The sequence below is a fragment of the Alligator sinensis genome, unplaced genomic scaffold (assembly GCF_000455745.1).
Source record: "Alligator sinensis unplaced genomic scaffold, ASM45574v1 scaffold1298_1, whole genome shotgun sequence".
NCBI lineage: Eukaryota > Metazoa > Chordata > Crocodylia > Alligatoridae > Alligator > Alligator sinensis.
This window is the reverse complement of record NW_005842192.1, coordinates 1,579,450-1,599,644: the sequence shown is the minus strand read 5'-3', so window position 1 is coordinate 1,599,644 and position 20,195 is coordinate 1,579,450. Positions and strand designations below refer to the sequence as shown.

Below are 20,195 nucleotides of genomic sequence, written 5' to 3'. Positions count from 1 at the left end.
CAGGAAGCAAGGGGAAATAATAATTTACAATTAAACAGCAGCAAACAAGGGAAATTAGTCCATAGCAGCTTTCAAAATGCAGCAGAGTTGGAGCAGAGAGGGTCTGGCTCAGCCTGTCTGGCCAAGAGGATGGGGCGCGATCCTCCTTTCAGCTACACGCAGCCTTCAGCTTCACTATTTCATTAAGAGTTACTGGGGGAAGGAGAGGGACCTTTTCTGTTTCCATGCAGCTGAGTCTATCCACGGATCCGTTCTAGGCATGCAGCTTTTGGTCAGCTCTTTTGGCTTCATTTTATGGTTCCTATAAATACATTTTCCCTCTTTGGGTAGTTTGCCAGTACAAAATAAATACATAAAAACAAGAGTTGTTAAAAATGGGATTATAGGGCAGAGGCCGCTTGTAAAATGAAGGGGAAATATGCTAAGATTTCAATACACATTCCACAGAATGGGTTGTTCTGGAAATGGTTTTTCCCAGAACACAAAAATGAAGGCTTGAGGATTTCAGGCCAATATTCAGTGGCTTTGGTTATAGTTTGGCTGTTGCATTAGAGTCCATTTTTGCTTTATTGTTTGTCAGGGAGAGAAGCACAGATCCAAGTCCCACCAAGGGCAAGAGTTTTGGGAGGGAAGCGTCTTGATCGTGGTATCTTAATGAGTCCAGGCTTTTATATTATAAATAAAAGCTCGGATCCAAAATAAGCATTCTTCCCATTGGAAAGGTAACCGGAGTGGCAGTGACTCAGTTCCTTCACCTAACAGCCTTCCATCAAAATGCACAAACCAGAGCCCTCTGGATTATAAACGTCGGGAATCACGTGATGATTGCCAAGTCTCTCTGTGATGGAGCTTGATGTTCTTCTGAATGTGCTCGTAACAAGACTGGACAAAGCAACAGGAGCAGAGTCAGTAAAGAGATGTGTGGGCATCCTTTTCAGTAGATTGAGCCCAATTCTAGTCTCACACATTTATGCTGAGATCAGAGTGAGTTTGCAAACTGCAAATAGAACTTCAAACATTATCCCCAGGGCCAGTCGGTATGGCAAGACAGGGAAGGTCTCTACACCTGCGGTCTACCACCCAAGGTACAGACCATGGAGAACCAATGCTGCTGTTGCAGCAAGATGGATGCATGCTACTTGTGTAGTCTTCAGCTAATCTTAAAGTTGTGACTCTCAACCAAAGGACTGGGGTACCCTAGGGTGCCGTGAGATCTTTTTAAGGGATGCCATACAATAGTTAGCACTGCTAAGTGAGCAAATATCTACACAATTCACAAGATAAACCCGGTGATTTCAACTAGAAATCCTTTAGTGTCAGACCTGTGATGGTCTTTCTGAGTTCTTTGCAACAGAAGAATTCCTCTATTATTTTTCGGTTGTCAAAAAAACAAATGAAAGTTAAGAGGTGCCACTTTCCGAGGGGTGCTTTGAGTCTAATGAGGTTGAGAAGCGCTGCTCCAAAGACTGCTCAGGATTAAGTCTACCATATAACCTGTGTCAATGTTAGGAAGTTCTTACAGACCTCCCGCCCCCCACCCCCCCCTCCCTCCCCCGTTTTCTTTTTTAAATCAAACTACTTGATTTTTTGTATGAAGAGAAGCCATGAATATAATCTAAGGCTGAAATACTGTAGAGAGTGACATGGTTTCTATAGTACCTGGATGAATTTACTTATCCCCAAAACATCCCTGGTGGGGGGGAGCTAATCACCTGTCTTCAGGAAAGCTAAATCCACAGCTTCTGAGCAAAAAAAAGGTACTTGAGTTTCATCAAGTCTTTCCTGCTGCAGTCTGATTGGCATTGTTAAACTCTCTTACCTCCAGCGCTGTTAACAGAAAGTCATACATCCCTCCTTCGTTAGTAGGATTCATCAAATCCCTGATCAAATGTATTTCTGCACCTAGATGTTGTATACTAAAAAACAAAAAAGGAGTCAGGTTTGTCATGAATCCTTGTGTTACGTATATATCTGGTCTAGTAGCGGAGACAAAAATTCTCAAGTCACCAATCCCTGGTGTGTGACCTTAATCTAGTGGCACCTGATTTGAGGGACTATATGCCTGACTTTATCAAGAATCATGGGTGCTCAGTACTTAAGAAACCCCAAACCATGACTTTTATGCCACATCATCCCCAACTGCAGATAGGCATTGATGCTCAGAGCCATTTTGGACTGGGGTGGTCATGCCAAATCTAGGAAAACAGCATCCATCTGTAGGTCTGAAGATGGCAAAACACTGCCCTGGGAACCTCCATAATCACAATGCATCGAGTATCAAGGATGCTCACTCTTGAACCTCACGTTCCTCTTCAATCTAAACTAGTGAGGGGAGTGCATGCAATATTTCTTCCAGGTATGTCTTAAATTTGTAGCAGTAGGTTGGTTGGATTGCTCTTATTAATTCCTAGCTCTTACTATATTGCAGAAGCTTAATCTTGGTCTCCCATGATGTCCTCATGGCTAAGCTGGAAAACTGCGGCCTTGACCATCTCACAAGCCGATGGCTGGGGAACTGGCTCGGGTCGGACCCAAAAAGTATTAGCTGATGGGAGCAAGTCAACATGGCACAAGGTGACTAGTGGCATCCCTCAGGGCTCAGTACTTGGGCCAGTACTCTTCAACATTTTCATTAATGACCTGGATTTGGGCATCAGTTGCAGACTGGCAAAGTTCGTGGACGACGCTAAACTATGGGGGAAGGCAGTCACACTGGAGAACAGGTTGGGGATACAGGCTCGCAAGGTGGGCGGACCAAAACCTGATGGCATTTAATGCAGAGAAGTGCAGGGTGCTCCACCTTGGGAGGAAAAACCAGCATCATACTTATAGGCTTGGCAGTGCTACACTCACTAGCACCGCGACCAAAAGAGACTTGGGAGTCTTGATTGACCACAAGATGAACATGAGCCACCGATGCGACGCTGCGGCCGGCAAAGCAAACCGAACTCTGGTGTGCATCCACCAGTGCATCTCAAGCAAAACCAGGGACATCATCCTCCCACTTTACTCAGCTCTAATGAGGCTGCAGCTGGTGTACTGCATCCAGTTTTGGGCCCCTCACTTCAGGAGAGGCATGGATAAGGTTGAGAAAGTCCAGAGGAGAGCCACTGTATGATCAAAGGCCAAGAGAGGAAGCCTTATGAGGAAAGGATGAGGGACATGGGACTCTTCAGTCTGGAGAGGCGCAGGCTCAGGGGGGACCTGGTAGCTGCCTGTAAGTACATAAGGGGGGTGCACCAGGATCTGGGAGAACAGCTGTTCACCAGGGCTCCCCAAGGGGTAACTAGATCTAATGGCCACAAACTCCTGGAAGGCTGATTTAGACTAGACATAAGGAAAAACTTCTTTATGGTGCAAGTGTCCAGGGTCTGGAACAGATTCCCCCCCAGAGATGGTGCAAGCACCTACTCCGGACTCATTGAAATGTCATTTGGATGCTAATCTTGCAGGGATCATTAGACCCCAGCAGACTTCCTGCCTATGGCAGCGGGGCTGGACTCGATGATCTGGCAAGGTCCCTTCCAGCCCCTAATGTCTATGAATGTCTATGAATCATCAGCCAACTCAGTAGCATCAGAGTCCCTTCTATAATCTACAAACCATTGTTACCCAAATACATGAGACTTGTTTTCCAGGAGGGTCAGGAACTTTTCCCAGAGGTCTTCCTATCTAATCTGACAGCCAACCCTTTTCTGACCCTTTCAAGCTACTTGGCAAAGAGACAAATAGACTGTGCTCCCCGAAGGGAATGATGGACAGGGTGTGGATGTTGTGCCCCATGGTCTCCCATCAGAGATGGATGCTGATGCCTCGTTGGAGCCCCTGGCTCTGGCACATGATGGGGAGAAGAATATGACTAAGGAGTCAGCCTCACAGAGGGTGGGGATGGGAGCTACCACTCAGCATTTGCACAAAGAATAATTTGCAAGGGGGTCTGGTACAAAAGCCCATCTGCTTTCCATGCAAAACTGAAGGGTTTAAGCAGAGACCTGGGTTTTTGTTTGAATCGTTGCAACAGAAAAAATCTAGCCAGCCCTGATCATCGAGTGTAGGCGAGAGGTATCATTGCTAGCAGCCGTAAATGCAAAGCTGTTTCTCACCTGGCTCGTGACACAACGTACATAAACAGCGGTAAGAGATCGTCCATTGGGAGTTTATAGTCCTTCCCCACCACCCGTGACACGGTGCTTTCAATCTCCTCATACGTTTTCTGGAGCACCTCCAGTTTTTCCCGGGGGTCCACGGTCGTGCTACCAATAGAAGAAGTTCCATTACTACCAAGGTAAGTAATAAAACCCAGATACATTAAAACAGACCACTCCTGGCCTAAAGAGCTTTGCAGACATTTATGCACAAAAGAGCAGTTCAACCAACTGAAGTAAGACTTACAAGGGCTGCCAATCCTCACGTTTCAGGATACAAAATAAAGTCAGAGTGCAATCAGAAAAATATTTCCTACTGCAGTACAAAAAATAGGCATGAAGTCCCCTGCATTAGTCACCCCCCAGCCCTGCATCTGCAGCCTCTTATGGATACCTTTCCCTGGACTCAGGTATCTTCACCACGTTGTCTAACCTTGCATAATAAATTTAGAGAATTAGGCAAAAATCCTGATCGCTGCCCCCTCATCCCCAGTACAAAGCGCCACTTCATTCAAAACCGAACTTGTACATTTAAAAGAAATGAAGTTCTGAAAAGGACTAATCAAACTCAAAAATCTGGAGAAAAGGTTGATAAGATCTTAACGTCCTCCTTTCATAAATGGGCCAGGATGTTTCAACTTCATTTCAAAGCAGCTGTTTCTATGTTGAATCAAGTCAAGAGGTTTTGGAGGAATTGTTTCCGTTGGATCAAAATTTGGCTTGGTTCAGAAGTCAGAGGATTTCCACAGAGCACAAATTGTGGACCCTGCACTTTTCTTCTTATCACTAAGAGATCATGGAAGGCAACTTACATTATTTTCTGCAGGCATTCAGTGGCAGAAAGGAAGCACTTATCTTTGATCAGGGAGCGCCTCTGAAAAAAGCAGACAAACAGCTGGGTGTCATTTCTAATGCCCCAACGACCAGCTGATCACACATGAAGCTTATCTATATCAAGCATGTTTCCATCAAGAGCACTTCATTAGCACAAATATATTTGCAAAGTGAAGACATTAGGGCAGTGGAATATGTATGTTCAGGATTATACCATCACTGCATAACCACCAAGATCAGAAGAAAAGCTGTACCTACCACTGTGGGAAATCTCTTATTCTTTGCTTAGTTCTGCTTGGTAGATACACCTACGTACAAGTACCACCACAGTGTTGTAAGATGAGGCCGATTTTCAGCCTTACTAGTAAGATACCTTATATATTCATATACCACTTTTACCTTTCCCCCCCCAAAAAATAGCAATAAAAAATTGGGATGCATCTCCCAGATAAGAAAAATGATTCTGAACAGTTTGGTTAAGAAGAAAAATCCCTCCCCACCTTTTGTTCTCCTTTCACAAAAGAGGTGCATGTGGTATGCAAATATATACGGTATCTATTGCCAAAAATCCTGTTCTCCATGTAGTCCTGTGATCCAACGTCTATGACCTGTTACCAATTCTTCGGTCTTTGAAGCATACCTAAGTAGACAAAGGCCCAGATCTTCAGCTGTAATTACATTTGCATGCCTCATTCAATAAGATGAGATGGAGTGTACCCTCAGCAAGTTTGAAAGAGGGAGAAAGTAGTTGATATGCTGGAGGGTAGGGTTAGGATTCAGAGAGACCTCGACAAATTGGAGGAATGGACCAAAAGAAATCTCATAAGGCGACAAGTGCAAAGTCCTGCACTTAGATCTGAACAACCCCATGCACCAGCAGAGGATGGGGACCAACTAGTCATGCAGCAGCTCTGCAGAAAAGGACCTGGGGTGACAGGGGACAATAAGCTGGATATGAGCCAGCAGTGTGCCCTTGTTGGCAAGAAGGCTACCGGCATCCTGGGCTGCATTGGTAGCAGCGTTGCAGGCAGATCGAGCGAAGCAATTCTTCCCCTCTATTCAGCACTGGGGAGGCCACATCTGGAGTCCTTTGTCCAATGTTGGGCCCTCCACTATAGAGAGGACGTGGGCAAGTTGGAGAGAGTCCAGTGGAGGGCAATGAAAATGGTTAAACTGCCTGGGGCCCATGAGGAGAGGCTGAGGGAACTGGGCATATTTAGTCTGGAGAAGATAAGACTGAGGGGATTTAATAGCAGCCTTCAACTACCTGAGGATGGAGCTGGGCTGTTCTCCGTGGGGGCAGATGACAAGACAAGGAGCAATAGGCTCAAGCTGCAGCAAGGGAAGTTGAGGTTGGATATTAGGAAAAACTTTCTCACAAAGAGGGTAGTAAAACACTGGAATAGGTTATCCAGAGAGGTGGTGGACTCTCCATCCTTGGAGGTTTTCAAAACCCAACTAAACAAAGCCTTGGCTGGGATGATTTACTTGGGATGGTCCTGCTTTGAGCAGGTGTTGGACTAGATGTGACCTCCTGAGGTCCCTTCCCATCCTCATTTTCTATGTTTCTATGATTTGTTAAAGTTGTTTTACCACTTTCATTTTAATTGCACCCACATGGATGCTGAGAATCTGCCCCAAAGGGATATTTCCTACCTGATTGTTTGTTAGGGTGAGGTCTTTGAGGGGCCACAGGTGCCTGAAAGGAGACCAAAGAAGAAGTGGTTATAACATGTAGCCCTCCACCCATGTCAGCTCATTTTTGTCCTGCTGGAATGAAGCATCCTTTGCAGAAACTCTGCCGATTAGATGTCTGCTGCAGCTCAGGGGGACTTCACAAGTGCAAGGACCTGTGCAGTCCTGCAGGCAAGTTCTCTTCCCACATCCATGATGAGAACCAACCCCTCCTCCCCAACTGATATATTCCCAGGTATTTTAAGGATTCATTTGCTGCCGTGTTACTCACTTCTGGACATCCAGGAACTCCAGCAGCTTTAGGTCAGAAAACAAACTCAGGTCCACAATGCCTTGGCAGTAGAGGTCATCTTCCTTTTCATGATACAGCATGTAGAGCATGAAAAGCTCCGGGTAGAAACAGGGCAGGATCAGAGGTAAAATCATGCCGTAGGCATTCAGGTTGCTGAGGTCGAGGGAAAAGAAAAGCCAAATGATCCCTACTGCAAAGTCAGCCAAAAGCTGCATCCAAAGGGACAGATTTCTAGCTTCAGCTTCCTCTGTGCAAAAATGAAGTTTATTTCCTACATATAGGGACTTTTTTACCATAGTTAACTTTCCCTGAGCCTGATGAAGGGCGTGTGAGCCCAAAAGCTTGCAGAAATATATATTTTTTTCTTCAATTTCTCAATTGGTCTAATAAAAGGTATCAAAAGTTCTAGGTTTTCGCATGTCTAATAAATCCCTGCATTAATTGCTCTCCAGAGGTCTGATATGTTATGCTGTCTGACAGCTATTAAAGGCTGTCCCAATAACAGACACGTGATTCATGCTCTGCATGTTCACGCTTAATGAAGAAGAGGTTGTGATGGCTGCAACACAGCGGTCATGAAGTATCTATTCATCTCATATCCCACAGTCTCACGTTCAACCACATAACTCATTTAAGTGTTAAGAGAAACATTATTTCACCTGAAGCACCATTTGTCCTGCCTTCTAAACTCACTGGGCATCTTCTGGCTAAGGTGGGCAAAAAGATTTACCCAAGCCTAGCAAGTCCATTGGACTAGCATGTTTAAGGAACTCCAGGTTTTGTTGCCAATAAGACACGAGAAGGATGTGGCTAACCTCATGGCTGGCCTCTTCAGCCCAAAGGACTAGGTACCCCTTTCCAACTCAGTCAACTCAGCGCTCCCTTCTCCCCAAGTCCGGATCAAACCCGCACTGAACCTAATCAAACTCACGCCACTGAAAGATGCTTTAGCAACTCTGCCTCATTAAGCTGGTAATGAAGAAAACCCATTAGAGCACATTTTTCCTCCTACCATGCTCACCTAGGCATTTAGATATACTCATCCAAACACCAAGAAACAAGTGGATTTCCAAACAAACATTTCTTTGGAAGAAACGCCACTGATGTGAGAGGCTTAAAACCAAAAGACTATTAGCCACAGCTACCTTGTCTCTGCATCTTCCATCTCTGCCAGTGGGTGGCCTTTCTGCTCCAGGGCCAAGTGTAGCAAACCTCTGAAAGGAAAGCAAGAACCATGATTTAGCCTCTTTTTTTTTTTTTTTTTTTTTTTTTTTTTTTTTTTTTTTAATAAAGAGCAAATCACTTACAGATGAATTAGGACTAGCCCAGGATTCAAAATAGGAAGCTAGCACAGCAATGTTACAGAGCTTGCACACTAAAACTTTTGTAACTTAAAAGGAGTCTGTTCACCCTCAAAAAGCAACCGCATGTTCTGGAGAGACAGGGTGGGATCCGTGGACTGGAGGCTTCCCATCTAAACCCCTGAGTGAAAGGAGTTCTGTGCCCAAAGATGATCTGCGGGCCAGTGATTCATCCCTCGTGATCCTTGCTAAGCACAAGAATGATTTTTTTTATCTAAGTCTGTAATTAATTCCATCAGAAAACAGTTACATCTCTAGGCACTTGGATACTTGCTCAACTATCAGACAGTTATGATGGGAAGTATAACTCCCATCTCAGTCAACAACTCCTCCTTGTACCCCTATATGTAGCATATGGTTCCAAGGGTTAAGAGGCATTGAGGCCTCTTCTTCCAGAGAATGCCCAAACTTACCTGTGAGTACAATGGGCTCAATTCCAAAAATACATCATCTAAAAGTATGGGTATCAAACATATAGCCCATGGGCCAGATCCAGCCCATGCAGTCTGGCATATGGATCTCCCAGAGGGCCCCAAAATTTGGAGGTGGGGCCTGCTGCTGAAATAGGGGACATGTAGCCCCATTGAGAATGTGCAGTGGTGAGGGGGGGTAAGTGATGGCGATGTCACCCCTCCCACCTGCTGCTCAACCAACCATTGCCACCACAGCTGAGTCCAGCCTGCAAGGGAGCCCCATGGTCCAATGGGGAGGAGAGCAAGGTACATTTGAAACCCCAGATCAAAAGTATGGCTCTATTCTAAAGAGGGCAACTAAAATGATACCCTGGCATGATATCCATTTTTCCAACCCAAGTCTGCTCCATCCACAAGTAGAGATGTTTGACCCATAAGCCTAGTAAACCTGAGTGAAGCTGAATCAAGCCGGAGAGGCGTGCACCAGCCTAGTTTTGATGTTCTGCAAGCTAAACTCAACCCTTAGCATACACGTGCAGCTACATTACCTTCCATGGCTTTGTACAAACCAAAGAACCCATTTTTCTTCATAGCCATTTACAAAATAGGGTATCTTTGAAAGATGACTTAGGAGAACGTTGGGGTAATCATGTCATGTCCACCGACTATGTCATTCCTTGCCCCTTCCCTTAAAATACCTCCTGTCCTTGTCAGACAGGATGCTGACTAGATGAACCACATCCAGTCTCGTTATGTCCCTGTTCTTACATTTGCATATGGAGTAATGAGGTAAGAAAGTATTGGGTATAGATGACCCCACTACTGTTATATGATCACCTACAGAGCTTCATAACTGAAAGAACTTCCTCAAGAGAAATGCATTTGGCTTGGACAGGTGTGGCAGATGTGACAAAGCAGCTCTAGTCACCAAGGCTACAAAAAGATGTTGCATTTGTCCTGGGATAAGCCATTTTATCCTGGGGCAAAGTGCAATGGTTCAAATGCCTCTGTCCATTGTCCCTTTGATAAATCCTAAAAAGGTTCATGGGATATGAAGTCTTAACAGTTTATCCTGAGATGTTACAAAGCGCATCTGAGCAGTTATTCCAGGATTACACCACTGAATGCTTGGCAGAAAAGCATTCAGCCATTCACCAAACCCTGATTAGAAGGGCAACGTGTGTACCCGCCAACCCCAGGATATTTCTGTTCTTGGACAAAATATATTACAGGCACAACGTGTCCAGGGGCAAATGCAATGTCTCTTCTTTGCCCAAGGGAAAAAGCTATATGTCCTGCTCAGCAAGCCTTCTCCTGTTTCATGAGGAAGCCATTCCCACACTGAACTTACTGGTAAAACTCCCATATTTTCTTTGCATAGTGCTTGACCTCCTCTTGGGCCATGCTCAGTAGGTGTCTGTTTGCCCCTGTCCCAGAGTAGGTTGCTTGAAAGGCTAATGTCAGGGTCTTCAGCAGCTTTCCTAATGGGTGGAGGGAAGAATTCAGAACCTGCGAAAACAATGGAGAGATGTTGGACTTCATTAGAGACTGGAAGACAAGACAGAAGATGGTCAAACCCCAGGCCTTGGTTCACTACCAAAATGGGAAAAATTAACAGAGGTCTTGTGTCCATATCATACTGGACGACAGTCAGATTTCTCTGGACCAAGGCTTACTCCAACCAATGGCACTCCTGCTTTGCAAGTAGCATTTTGTCAATGAACTTGAAGGAGGATCAAAATCAGGGTCTCTGGTTATCCCCCTTGCAGGCAACCTGAGCAGAAGCCAATGACTGAAAGTGCGTAGAAGCCACTGGGCGATTTCTTGGAGCTGGCTCTTCCAAAGGTGTGATTTAAGGAATGAGTAGGCTTGTTCTGCCATAAACTGAGCAGGGAGCGTCAGTCTCCAAAGCAGACCACCCCGACACCAAAGCTCACTGCAGAATTCAGAAGGGGAAGATGATTCGTGGCATAACTGGCTACCGAGTCTTTGCTACATGACTATTAGAGATGAAGAGGGGGAAGGAGCTACCAGCAACCAACAGTAAGTCACTAGCTAGAATGGGACTGCCCCCAATCAACTTACTGTATGGTTTAACTTGTTCTCCCTCTTCCCTCCATGCTCTTTTGGGACCCCTCACTTGTTTTATAGGAGTTTAATGCCAATCAGACCTGTTCTGCACTGGCACCAAGGTCTGCTTATACTGAGTGCTTGACAGTCACAGACCAGGTTAAGGGCTGTTGAGGGCACAGTCCATGTTTCAAGGTGCCAGGGTGCATTCAAACAGACCTTTTGTAGATAGCACTGCAGCAGCTCCAGCTCGCGATGCTGAACTAGCTCTTCAAGGATGTCTTCCATCTTACCAGGTACATCCTCAGCCCCTCTGCGAGAGATCAAGACAAGCATGACAACGACGGGAGATTGTACACACATCACACCTGTTTTCTACCTTACACCTCCAGGAATTATAATCACATGCCTGGTAGCCTTTTGCAAATGTGTGAACTGACACACGAGGCACAGGAGAAGTAGGCCTCGTTGCATTTATGGTCCGTCTCATGATGAGTATTACTTCATTGTACCTTTCCCCTTCCCCAAAGGCATAGTTAAACCATTCTTAGGGTGACTTGAGGCAGCCAGCGAGACACTAGGATCCCTCCCAGATGATACAAGACAAGTTTGACTGGCCAAGTCATAGAGAGAAGTAGGGTTGAAGGGGCCTCCAGAGGTCATCGACTTTAATCCTCTCAAATTTCTTCTCTTGGTAAGCACCTATATTGAAAAAGATCCCTGTATGTGCATTCACCTCATGCTAAGCAAGAAGAATTGATTGGGTCTGGGCTTATACAATGCACTTGCCTCAATGAAGTGATACTGAGCCTATGAACAAGGGGAAAAACAGGGAGGAGGTGACTTAAACACACAAGAGCGATGCACATTGCAAGTACAAGTCCACCGTGCAACTGAGCTCCTCCACACGGGAATCCACGACCCACCTTTGGCAGCAGAGATACTCCTGAGATTTCCGTAGCTCCTTGCTTGTCTGCACGTGAAACCCCGTGAAAGACTCCTCGGTTTCTTCTTTGCAGCCAGAGTGGACGAACCCCAAAAACTGGTCGTAGATTCCCCGCCATCTCGTCTCCACTGGGAATTTGTTAAGACCCAACTGACTGCACAATTAAGAGATGTCAGTGAATTCAGATCTGACACCTTCTTCCATATGGCCATCAACTTCTTTCTCGCCTAATCTCATATTGTCACAAACCCAGACAGCTCAGGCACAAAGGCATTTAGCAATGTCTAAGTGGGTACAACTGGGAACAACAGGAAGGAATCCAGCAGGTCAAGTTAGACTGACCATCCTGGAAGGACGAGGCATTAGGCCCAGAAGTCATGGATGGGGCAAAGGCCACTGTGGTCTGAAGCACTTGCCAATGAATTGATTGAGCAATAACAAGACTACATTTTTTTCTCTTGTAACGTAGCAAATTCCATAATCTACACGTACATTAATGTGCAGTAGTTACAGTGCATTTAGTTTAGTACTTGCTTAATGAAGTACTAACTAAATGTGCAGTAGCTACAGTTACTGTGCAGTAGTGCTGGCACACGGGTTTTTTGTGACACTTACTGCACAGTAGCCTAATAACACTACGCAGTCGTGTCTTAGCATGGTTTCGGATTGACACGTGACTGTACAGTATTATTAGGCTACTGCGCAGTAAACGTCTTGTGTAGACACGCCCAGTGACACAGAAACAGCTGAGCCATTTCTGTACTATTTTATTTGGGTGGAGTACTGCCAAATGGAAACCGATGTGTGCAAGGCCAGCATCCCCTTTCTTCCCTCTAGGCTGAGTTCCCCCACAATATATCCCCCATAATCCCCTGGGGGCCTTATAAGAGTCATAGAGTTTCTCCACATTCAGTGTCCCATAATGTTTGTGATGTCATGAGCTGTTTGCGGACTTTGTCGTGCATTGTGGCCTCTCGTTTTTGCTTACAGCTGTGTTGCTGTCTGCTGGTACCCCTTCTGGTCCTTCTCTACAGGCTCACTAAATCTGGACCTACTCCCAAGCCATTAGTTGCTGTTTCTTACACTTTGATCATTCTGTCGCCCAGCTGATCGCTGGAAGTGTTCAGGACTCCCTGTGTCTGCAGCCCTTGACCCGACTTGTTACTAAAGGTGCCCTCCAGAGTGAAGCCATTGGCAAAGGTCAGCTTTCCCTGGAAAACACAGAAATGGGAGGTCGTTCAATCAGCTTCTCAGTGTGGGGAAATGGGAGACTGGAAACTTAACCCAAGCTCCCCTCCCACAGAGCACAGAAGTCGATGCAATCCCTGAAAGGAAGTCCTTTGCCATCAGAAAGACCACAGACTTGAAACACTCCAGCATGGGAACTTGATTAATTCTCCCCGGCTCTGTAAGGATGTCCGGCCAAGATGCAGAAATCCACTTGCATTGAGGGACATTCCCAATGCCAGTAAGATGATGGTGGTCCAGCCAAAAATTTAAAGAATCACAGAAATTTTGAGCTGGAAGGACTTTCAGGAGCTCATCTAATCCATCCCCTGCTCAAAGCAGGGCCATTCCCATTAAAACTCTCTCATCCAAATGCTTGTCTAACCTATAACTGGGCTGAGTAGGATCTGGAAACTTTAATTCTCATTTAGTTATTCCCCTGTTCCTTAAATTACTAGAAGGTATGACCATTGGTGATGCATAGCAGGTGCACGTGGGTGCATGTGCACCCCCCGAGATTGGCCGTGCACCCCCTGGTAGCACCACTGGCTCAACTATCGGCTGCTGTTGGCGATTGGCCACTGAGGGACTCCCCTAGGTCGGTGATCTGGTGCCCCCACAGACTCAGGAGGCATCAGTCGCCTATGGGTACGACCAAGTGAGCAAAAGGACAATGGAGTTGGATTTATGTAGGTAATGGGTTTCTTGCAAACACGTGTTGCTACCAAAGCAAACCACATGCTCCTTGTTTCAAGAACTGGGGAAGCTACAGCACACCTGGGCCGCTGGAAGTGTTACAAGTTAGTTGATTCAAACTAAAGAGGTCAATATAAACTGGCTCCCAAACAGAGTACAACCAAAGCTAATCCTTTGGGGGTTTGAACCTTGGATCATTGATGCCAATAGCAGGGCACTTGCTGCTTAAGTTGAAGAACTGAGATTTTCAAAACCAGCCACCTGATATGAACGTTCATTTTGGATGTAGTTGTGTCCAAATGCTCCAACTACATTAGATCTCAGCCTACCTAGAAGCTGTGGCAGGCCCCAGCAACCATGGACTAGCAACCAGAAGGAGGAAGCTACCTTCAGAATATTTTATCATTCATCCGGGAGCGCCCAACTTATTTACTTTGAAAGCAGATCAATAGGATACCAGCCACTCACTCCATGCTTCATATGCAAAGCATATTTGTAATGGCAAGCTAGAAGGTTGAAGGGTGAGCTCATCAACTGGCTAATTTAATTAGTGATCAGCAATGAAATGCTTGACAAGGTTGACATTTAAATGGTCATTCTTCAGTTTTGGAAGTTAAGATGATAAATCAAACAGGGCAGTTCATCCTTCAGCCATTGTTTTATGCCATTGCAGACTCTGGTACTTCTCTGCTGTTCTCCTCACAGGCTTTGCTCAGCCACTATGAAGGCTGGAAGCTATTTTTAAAAAGAAAATGAAAGTTTGCATCCTGCAATACAAATCTGGCATCGGATTCGGCAATGCCAGAGGTGGGTGCTGAAATTGGGTCCATTCTGAAATTTAGCCTTCCAAAATTGCTAACATGATCCAGGCAAGAAAAACTGGAAGGAACTTTAAGGGTTAATTAGGGAGAAAATGATTAACTTTCAACACAAGTCTCAGCTTTCTCGAACAAACGAGCAGTAACGCAGCTGAGTTGAGATTCGGTGAAACACTCACCTTTCCAACGAACAGCAGATCTTCCGTGAAGCTGCCTTCATAGATAGAGTCATCTTCCAAAAGCAGAATCCCAGAGCCCTATGGGATTTAGGAACAGGGAAGGAAAGTGTTTAAGTGACACACACCCCACACTGGCTTCTTTGTCCAAAGCAGAGACAATCTCTGGTTACACATCACAAATGTCATGAGCTTCAGATATCTTCTTTCCGAGACATCTGGCAGGTAATCTACAGCAGGTCATAGACTGGAAAGGACATGGCATGGTAAGAGTTTATCAGGCAGGCACCATGGGATAAAGGTGTCTTATGCAAGCAAGTGGATAATGGTGTTTCACTCAGAGATACTGTATCAGCACCCAATTGATTCCCCAGGTCAAGTGTGCTGGGAAACAGCAGTCACTACGAACTGCGGATCAAGCCAGCGGTCTTTCTGATGGAGCACCTCTTCTGTGACTGCAGTCACTAATGCATATATAGATGTAACCCACTTGACTGAGTTGATGATCTACCAGTTCATGTGCTGCTGTAACTCAGAGCACAGATTGCAGGACCAACAAAACGCTCCAGAGTATCTCTTGCTTGGCTGAATAATATGAATTCCAAACAGAAGCAAGACACTTATCACCATGTTAAATCAGAAACGCAGAGGAAAACTTGACACTAGGAGGACACAGCAAGAGAGGGGCAAGACAGGGCCATTCCTATTCAAGCGCTTTCATCCTCCTATAGCTACCATTACACACAGAGATGTAGTCATTATTCACATTTTCCACCTGAAATGATTTTCCTGATGCAGAAAAAGAAAGGCCCTTTAAAAAAAACAAAAAAATTGAAGATTTCCTTGGAAAACGTTGCAAAAATGGATACTTTCCACCGGAAAAAGAAAGTGAAGCCACTGCTAAAAACCAGAGAGTTTTGGTTTGAAATTGCCTATTTCAGGCCTCCCAGAATGGAGTCCAAGAAGTAATTTCTAACATGACATTTCCTACTTGACTTTTCATCCCAATTTAGGACTAAATTATTAACATGTGAATAATGAGACAGGATGGCCTTTTTTTTCCAGCCAATTCTAGTCATTTTGTCTAGAGAATCTCAAGTTAGATATGAATGAATCTTGCCCAGTCCTTGGCCTCATTGACTTCTTGGAGCAGCAAGTTCAAGGAGATTTTGGGGCTGCAAGCCTTCAGGGCAGAGCCTATACGCCATCCGGGAAAAAGGGGTCCTGATTCATGATTGGGCTTCCTAGCTGCCACAACAAGAGTGCATGTGTCAGGTCCCTCTTATTCTTGTACCATGAGTAAGGAAAAGTAACCCTGTGTAGACACAGATGGACCTCAAGGAGATCAAATGCAGAGCCTCATGGGTATGTGAACTGTTCTGGGCCACACTTTTCAAGAGTTGTGATGACTTGGTGGTAACATCATATCGCCTCCCTTACATGAGGATGCCTCATAAAAGTCTTCATCTTCTTCTCTTAGGTAGGTGTTGCCAAGAGCCAATGATTCAACACCATCCACCAAAAAAAGGTATTTTAACTTACCACCATTTTATCTGCGTGAAACGTTCTTTGGTAGCAAACGCCGGACTGAGTCACCACAATGCCTTCGCCGTGCCGGTGGTCATCCTGCCACATCCCAATGTATCTCTCCCCCCTGGAAAACAAGAAGAAAGGAAATTGGATGATATGTAGAAAGATAACAGGAAAAAAGAAATGTAACTTGAGGTTAAATGAAATACTTGCTACATCTCTAGGAAACCTTTGGGATAGTAGGGAAATTGTGCTGATGAAAGCTTGCCGTTCAACTGTTTGACTGTTGATCCAGATGAAATACTGTGTTTTCATAAACATTTCATCCATAAGGTGCAAATCTACCCTGCCTTCTTCATGAACACCAGACATAGTTACTCATCCACACGAAGGCAGATACAAGTTGGAGAACCATGCACACCGGGTGCTTTTCCATCCTGGTATCTTTGCAGCCATCCTCCATAACTTACGGATCACTAACCGGTCCCGACAGCAAGACACGATGCTGTAATGCAAACTAAATTGTTCACGCGCCCATGCTCAAGCCACTTGGGAGATAAAGGAGGCTGGGACTTCACCACCCATTGCTAGCTCCGCAGTAATTGCCTATGTGCCCACTTTCACCCACAGGCAAATAAAAGCTAACTTGCTGTAGCTGTATCCCATGGGAAATCACCATGAAGCAGCTACCACGCAGTAGGTTTCATCCATCTCTACCACAGTAACTTGCTTAGGAGCATGGGAACACCGTTTTTTTTTTTGAAAGGGGCACTGCAAAGATATTTGGACCTTGTGCTACGGCAAACTGTGGGTCAATTTTCTTGATATCAACATCATGGCGTTACCAGTAATACTAGACCTGTTTAGAATAAGTGATGGGACATACAACTCTATCAACACTTATTCTTGTTGTTGTTCAAGAAAACAGGAGTTTTCAGGAAAACACCATGCCTGACCCTCCCGTGACAACACTTCTAGAAAGAGAATTTGGTTTGGTTTAGGCAGACGCTATCTACTATTAAACACAAGAATGTATCATCAAAACTGAAACCCTCATTAGTCAAAGGCTAAACAGAGTGTTTCAACCTATCCAAAAATGAAATGCAGGTTTCTCATCCAGAATTTGGAAAATCGGTCCATATGTAGCTTTTGGGGCTTGTTATTGTTCCAAAAATGGGACACCCGTCCCTGGCACAATGCCAGTTTTGTGCAACTAACACATTTTTCCTAACTCGCCCCTGTCTCAAGTTCAACAATAAGACAAAGTGTTGAAGGCCAAGGTTGTGGAAATTATTGATCTGATTCGCTGTTACCTGTTTTTGTTATCCCAGACTCCATAGCCGTTCTTCTTGTCGTTTTCCCATTGCCCTGTATACTTAAAGGGATGCTCAGCTGAGGTGCCTTCCAGGATGCCAAAGCCTTGACGCAGGTCATCCTTAAAGTAGCCCTTGTAGACCATCTCGTTTCCATACCTGTAGAAATCAATTGCTTTAAGATAGCACCTGCTGGACTGCTTACAGCTCCTGGGCTGGGGACGCTGTCTTTCTACCACCAGAAATTTGCTTATAGTCTGTAAAAAAGTTGTCTATTTTTTCCATCATCTTTCTATTGAAGGAACAGGTAGTCTTGCTCCTGTCATTCTGGTGGGGCTGAAGACTGAAGTTTAATGGCAGGCCAGGAGCACAGGCAAAGCCAAAAATAATGCAGCACACTAGAGAGGAGGTTTTCAACTTTTTTTAAAAAAATTTGTGGACCCCTAAAAAGTTTCACATGGAGGTCTGGACCCCTTTGGAAATTGTGAATGGAGGCATGGATCCCTTTGAACTATAACTGTGGGTATTCCCATACTTCTTTATCATAGTCATCTTTTGCGGACCCCTTAAACATTGTCAACAGACCCCTTGGGGTCCATGGACTGTAGACTGAAAACCACCGTACCAGAGAAATTCTTCTGTTGCAAAGCACTCAGGGAGGCCATAATAGCTCAGAATGGTTTTGACCCTTTGGATTTAAAATCTCTGCCTTTATCTTGTGGATCACATGTAGGTGTTTGCACACCAAACAGGGCTAATATTACACACTACTCCAGAATGACTTTGCTGCCACACTTCTGGGTTTAGTTCCAGCAGGGAGATGGATTACACTTGACAAAAGTATGCCTAGGACTGCTAGAGCATGGGTATGTCATGTGTTACGTGGCATATTGATGTCTGGCAGTAGCTAGATTATAATTAATACTTTGAGAAATAGCTCATGCACCTTAACCTGGTCCCTGATCCATCTGCCTTCTGCTAAGTATCGACTAGAAAACAGCATTTAATCCTTCTAAGAGCCTAGTTCAATCTGCTTGCCAGTATTCACCATACGGGCTCAAACCATCCTGTTATCCAGTATCCTTTCCCTGAGTGCAGCGAACACTTGATTCTCCAGAGACCAGCAAAGACACAACACATGTAAAAAATACTGCTCTACTGGCCAGGTAATATCCCATCTGACTCCTGGTAATACCCCACATACTGAATCCTGATGGATCACCCCATCCAGCCTGCATGTGTGCTACAAGTCCTACGGCAGGGAGGACAGCATGGTCCCATGATAGGGGTAGGCAGAAACACAACCTAATTTCAAAGCCCTTTAGTCTCTAAGATGACAGAAGTGGGTTAACTAGCATGGTCTTACCTATTCTGGTGTTGATATGGTTAATACATTTTGGGTTGCAGACCAAAACTAGGGTTGTAATCACTCCTGCTAACCAGCTACCAATCTAGGCTGCACATCAAAAGTATACAAACGTCTAAAGAGACCTTGGTGGTGAAATCCAGTGGTCTTGAAGCTCAGGGAAGGTGGCCAAGGCTCGTTACAGAGCTGCTTTTTGGCCTAGGTTACACCCAAACTCCCTAATGGGGTTATGAGATACATACTAAGCCTGTGGTAATAGGTTAATGCTACCTTATCCCTCAAGCCTTTCAATGGGAAACTGCAAAGCATCATACATTGCACTCTGTTCTTGAAATCAGCCAAATTCTTGGAACCAGGGTTAGCACCAGAACCAGAGGAAATGGTTTTCTTCTTTCAAAAACAGCCTGCTTTAGCTCTCCAGGAGGATTATAACACCCCTCTGAACAAGCATGTACATGGCTGAGGGATGATATAGTTTAGCTCACAAAACCCATCAGCCATGAGAGCTGGGTACATTGCTAAGATGGCGAAGGACTAGAAGAAAAGAGGCATGAAGCCATGCAAGGTCTTTTGCAGAGCTACCTTTGAGCCATCCATAACACTGGACTTACCATGGAGAGGCCTCAGTGTTATTTGACTACAGCCTGCAGGCTAGGTCCCTGTCCCCCTCCTATACACAACAGATTTAAGCCTATTCCTCAGTCTTGCCCCTATTCGATGTTGCTGCAATGCAAGGCATCCTGGAACAGAGCTGAAAGCTCCTGTGGCCTGTCCTACCCTATGATGCAATTGTGCCAGGACCTTCCTTGATGATGAAGGGACCATTCACCCTTCCAGCAGCTGGCTATTCCCACTCCCCAGAACCATGACCACAGACATTACTTACTCACAGATTCCATAGCCTCTCATTTTGCCTTCAAACCAGTGGCATTTATAGCAGTCAAAGCGATCTTCAGACATGCGAGGGATAAGGCAGATCCCAAACCTAGAGTCAGACAGGAGACATCAGCACAGGTGAGGGAAGATAGAGGTGGACTGGATTAACATCAGACAGATCACCTAGAAATAGGGCTCCTCCAGACCTGTGAAGCTACCTACATGTGTGCAGCCGGAGCCACCTCTAGTATCGCCTCACCCTAGGTTTGGATTTAGCTTCCCTTGATCCACCTTGTCATGAGAAGCCAATGAATAAGAGTAACTATTGAGGCTACAACATCTGTATCGTCCAGGAGGAAACACACTCAGCTCAGTTAATGGCAAACAGAAGCATCTAGTTGACCAGGGAGAAGCAGCTATAGCACTGTTGGTCTACA

General features: G+C 45.2%; 1 protein-coding gene across 6 annotated transcripts in view; it reads right to left on the bottom strand.

The window, feature by feature from the left end:
* Positions 1-6: 6 nt before the first annotated feature.
* ALS2CL (ALS2 C-terminal like) overlaps positions 7-20,195 on the bottom strand; it is a 62,591-nt gene continuing 42,402 nt past the window's right edge. For all 6 annotated transcript variants that reach the window (XM_025207353.1, XM_025207358.1, XM_025207354.1 and 3 more), the window contains 15 exons: positions 19,769-19,867; positions 17,517-17,675; positions 16,216-16,327; positions 14,677-14,754; positions 12,840-12,967; positions 11,737-11,910; positions 11,030-11,123; positions 10,092-10,249; positions 8,112-8,180; positions 6,946-7,119; positions 6,636-6,678; positions 4,958-5,019; positions 4,104-4,253; positions 1,820-1,916; positions 7-882 (listed from right to left, as the gene is read on the bottom strand). In XM_025207353.1, the coding sequence (XP_025063138.1) occupies positions 799-882; positions 1,820-1,916; positions 4,104-4,253; positions 4,958-5,019; positions 6,636-6,678; positions 6,946-7,119; positions 8,112-8,180; positions 10,092-10,249; positions 11,030-11,123; positions 11,737-11,910; positions 12,840-12,967; positions 14,677-14,754; positions 16,216-16,327; positions 17,517-17,675; positions 19,769-19,867 (1,681 nt within the window). In that variant the 3' untranslated portion in view covers positions 7-798. The remainder of the gene's footprint in view (positions 883-1,819; positions 1,917-4,103; positions 4,254-4,957; positions 5,020-6,635; positions 6,679-6,945; positions 7,120-8,111; positions 8,181-10,091; positions 10,250-11,029; positions 11,124-11,736; positions 11,911-12,839; positions 12,968-14,676; positions 14,755-16,215; positions 16,328-17,516; positions 17,676-19,768; positions 19,868-20,195) is intronic.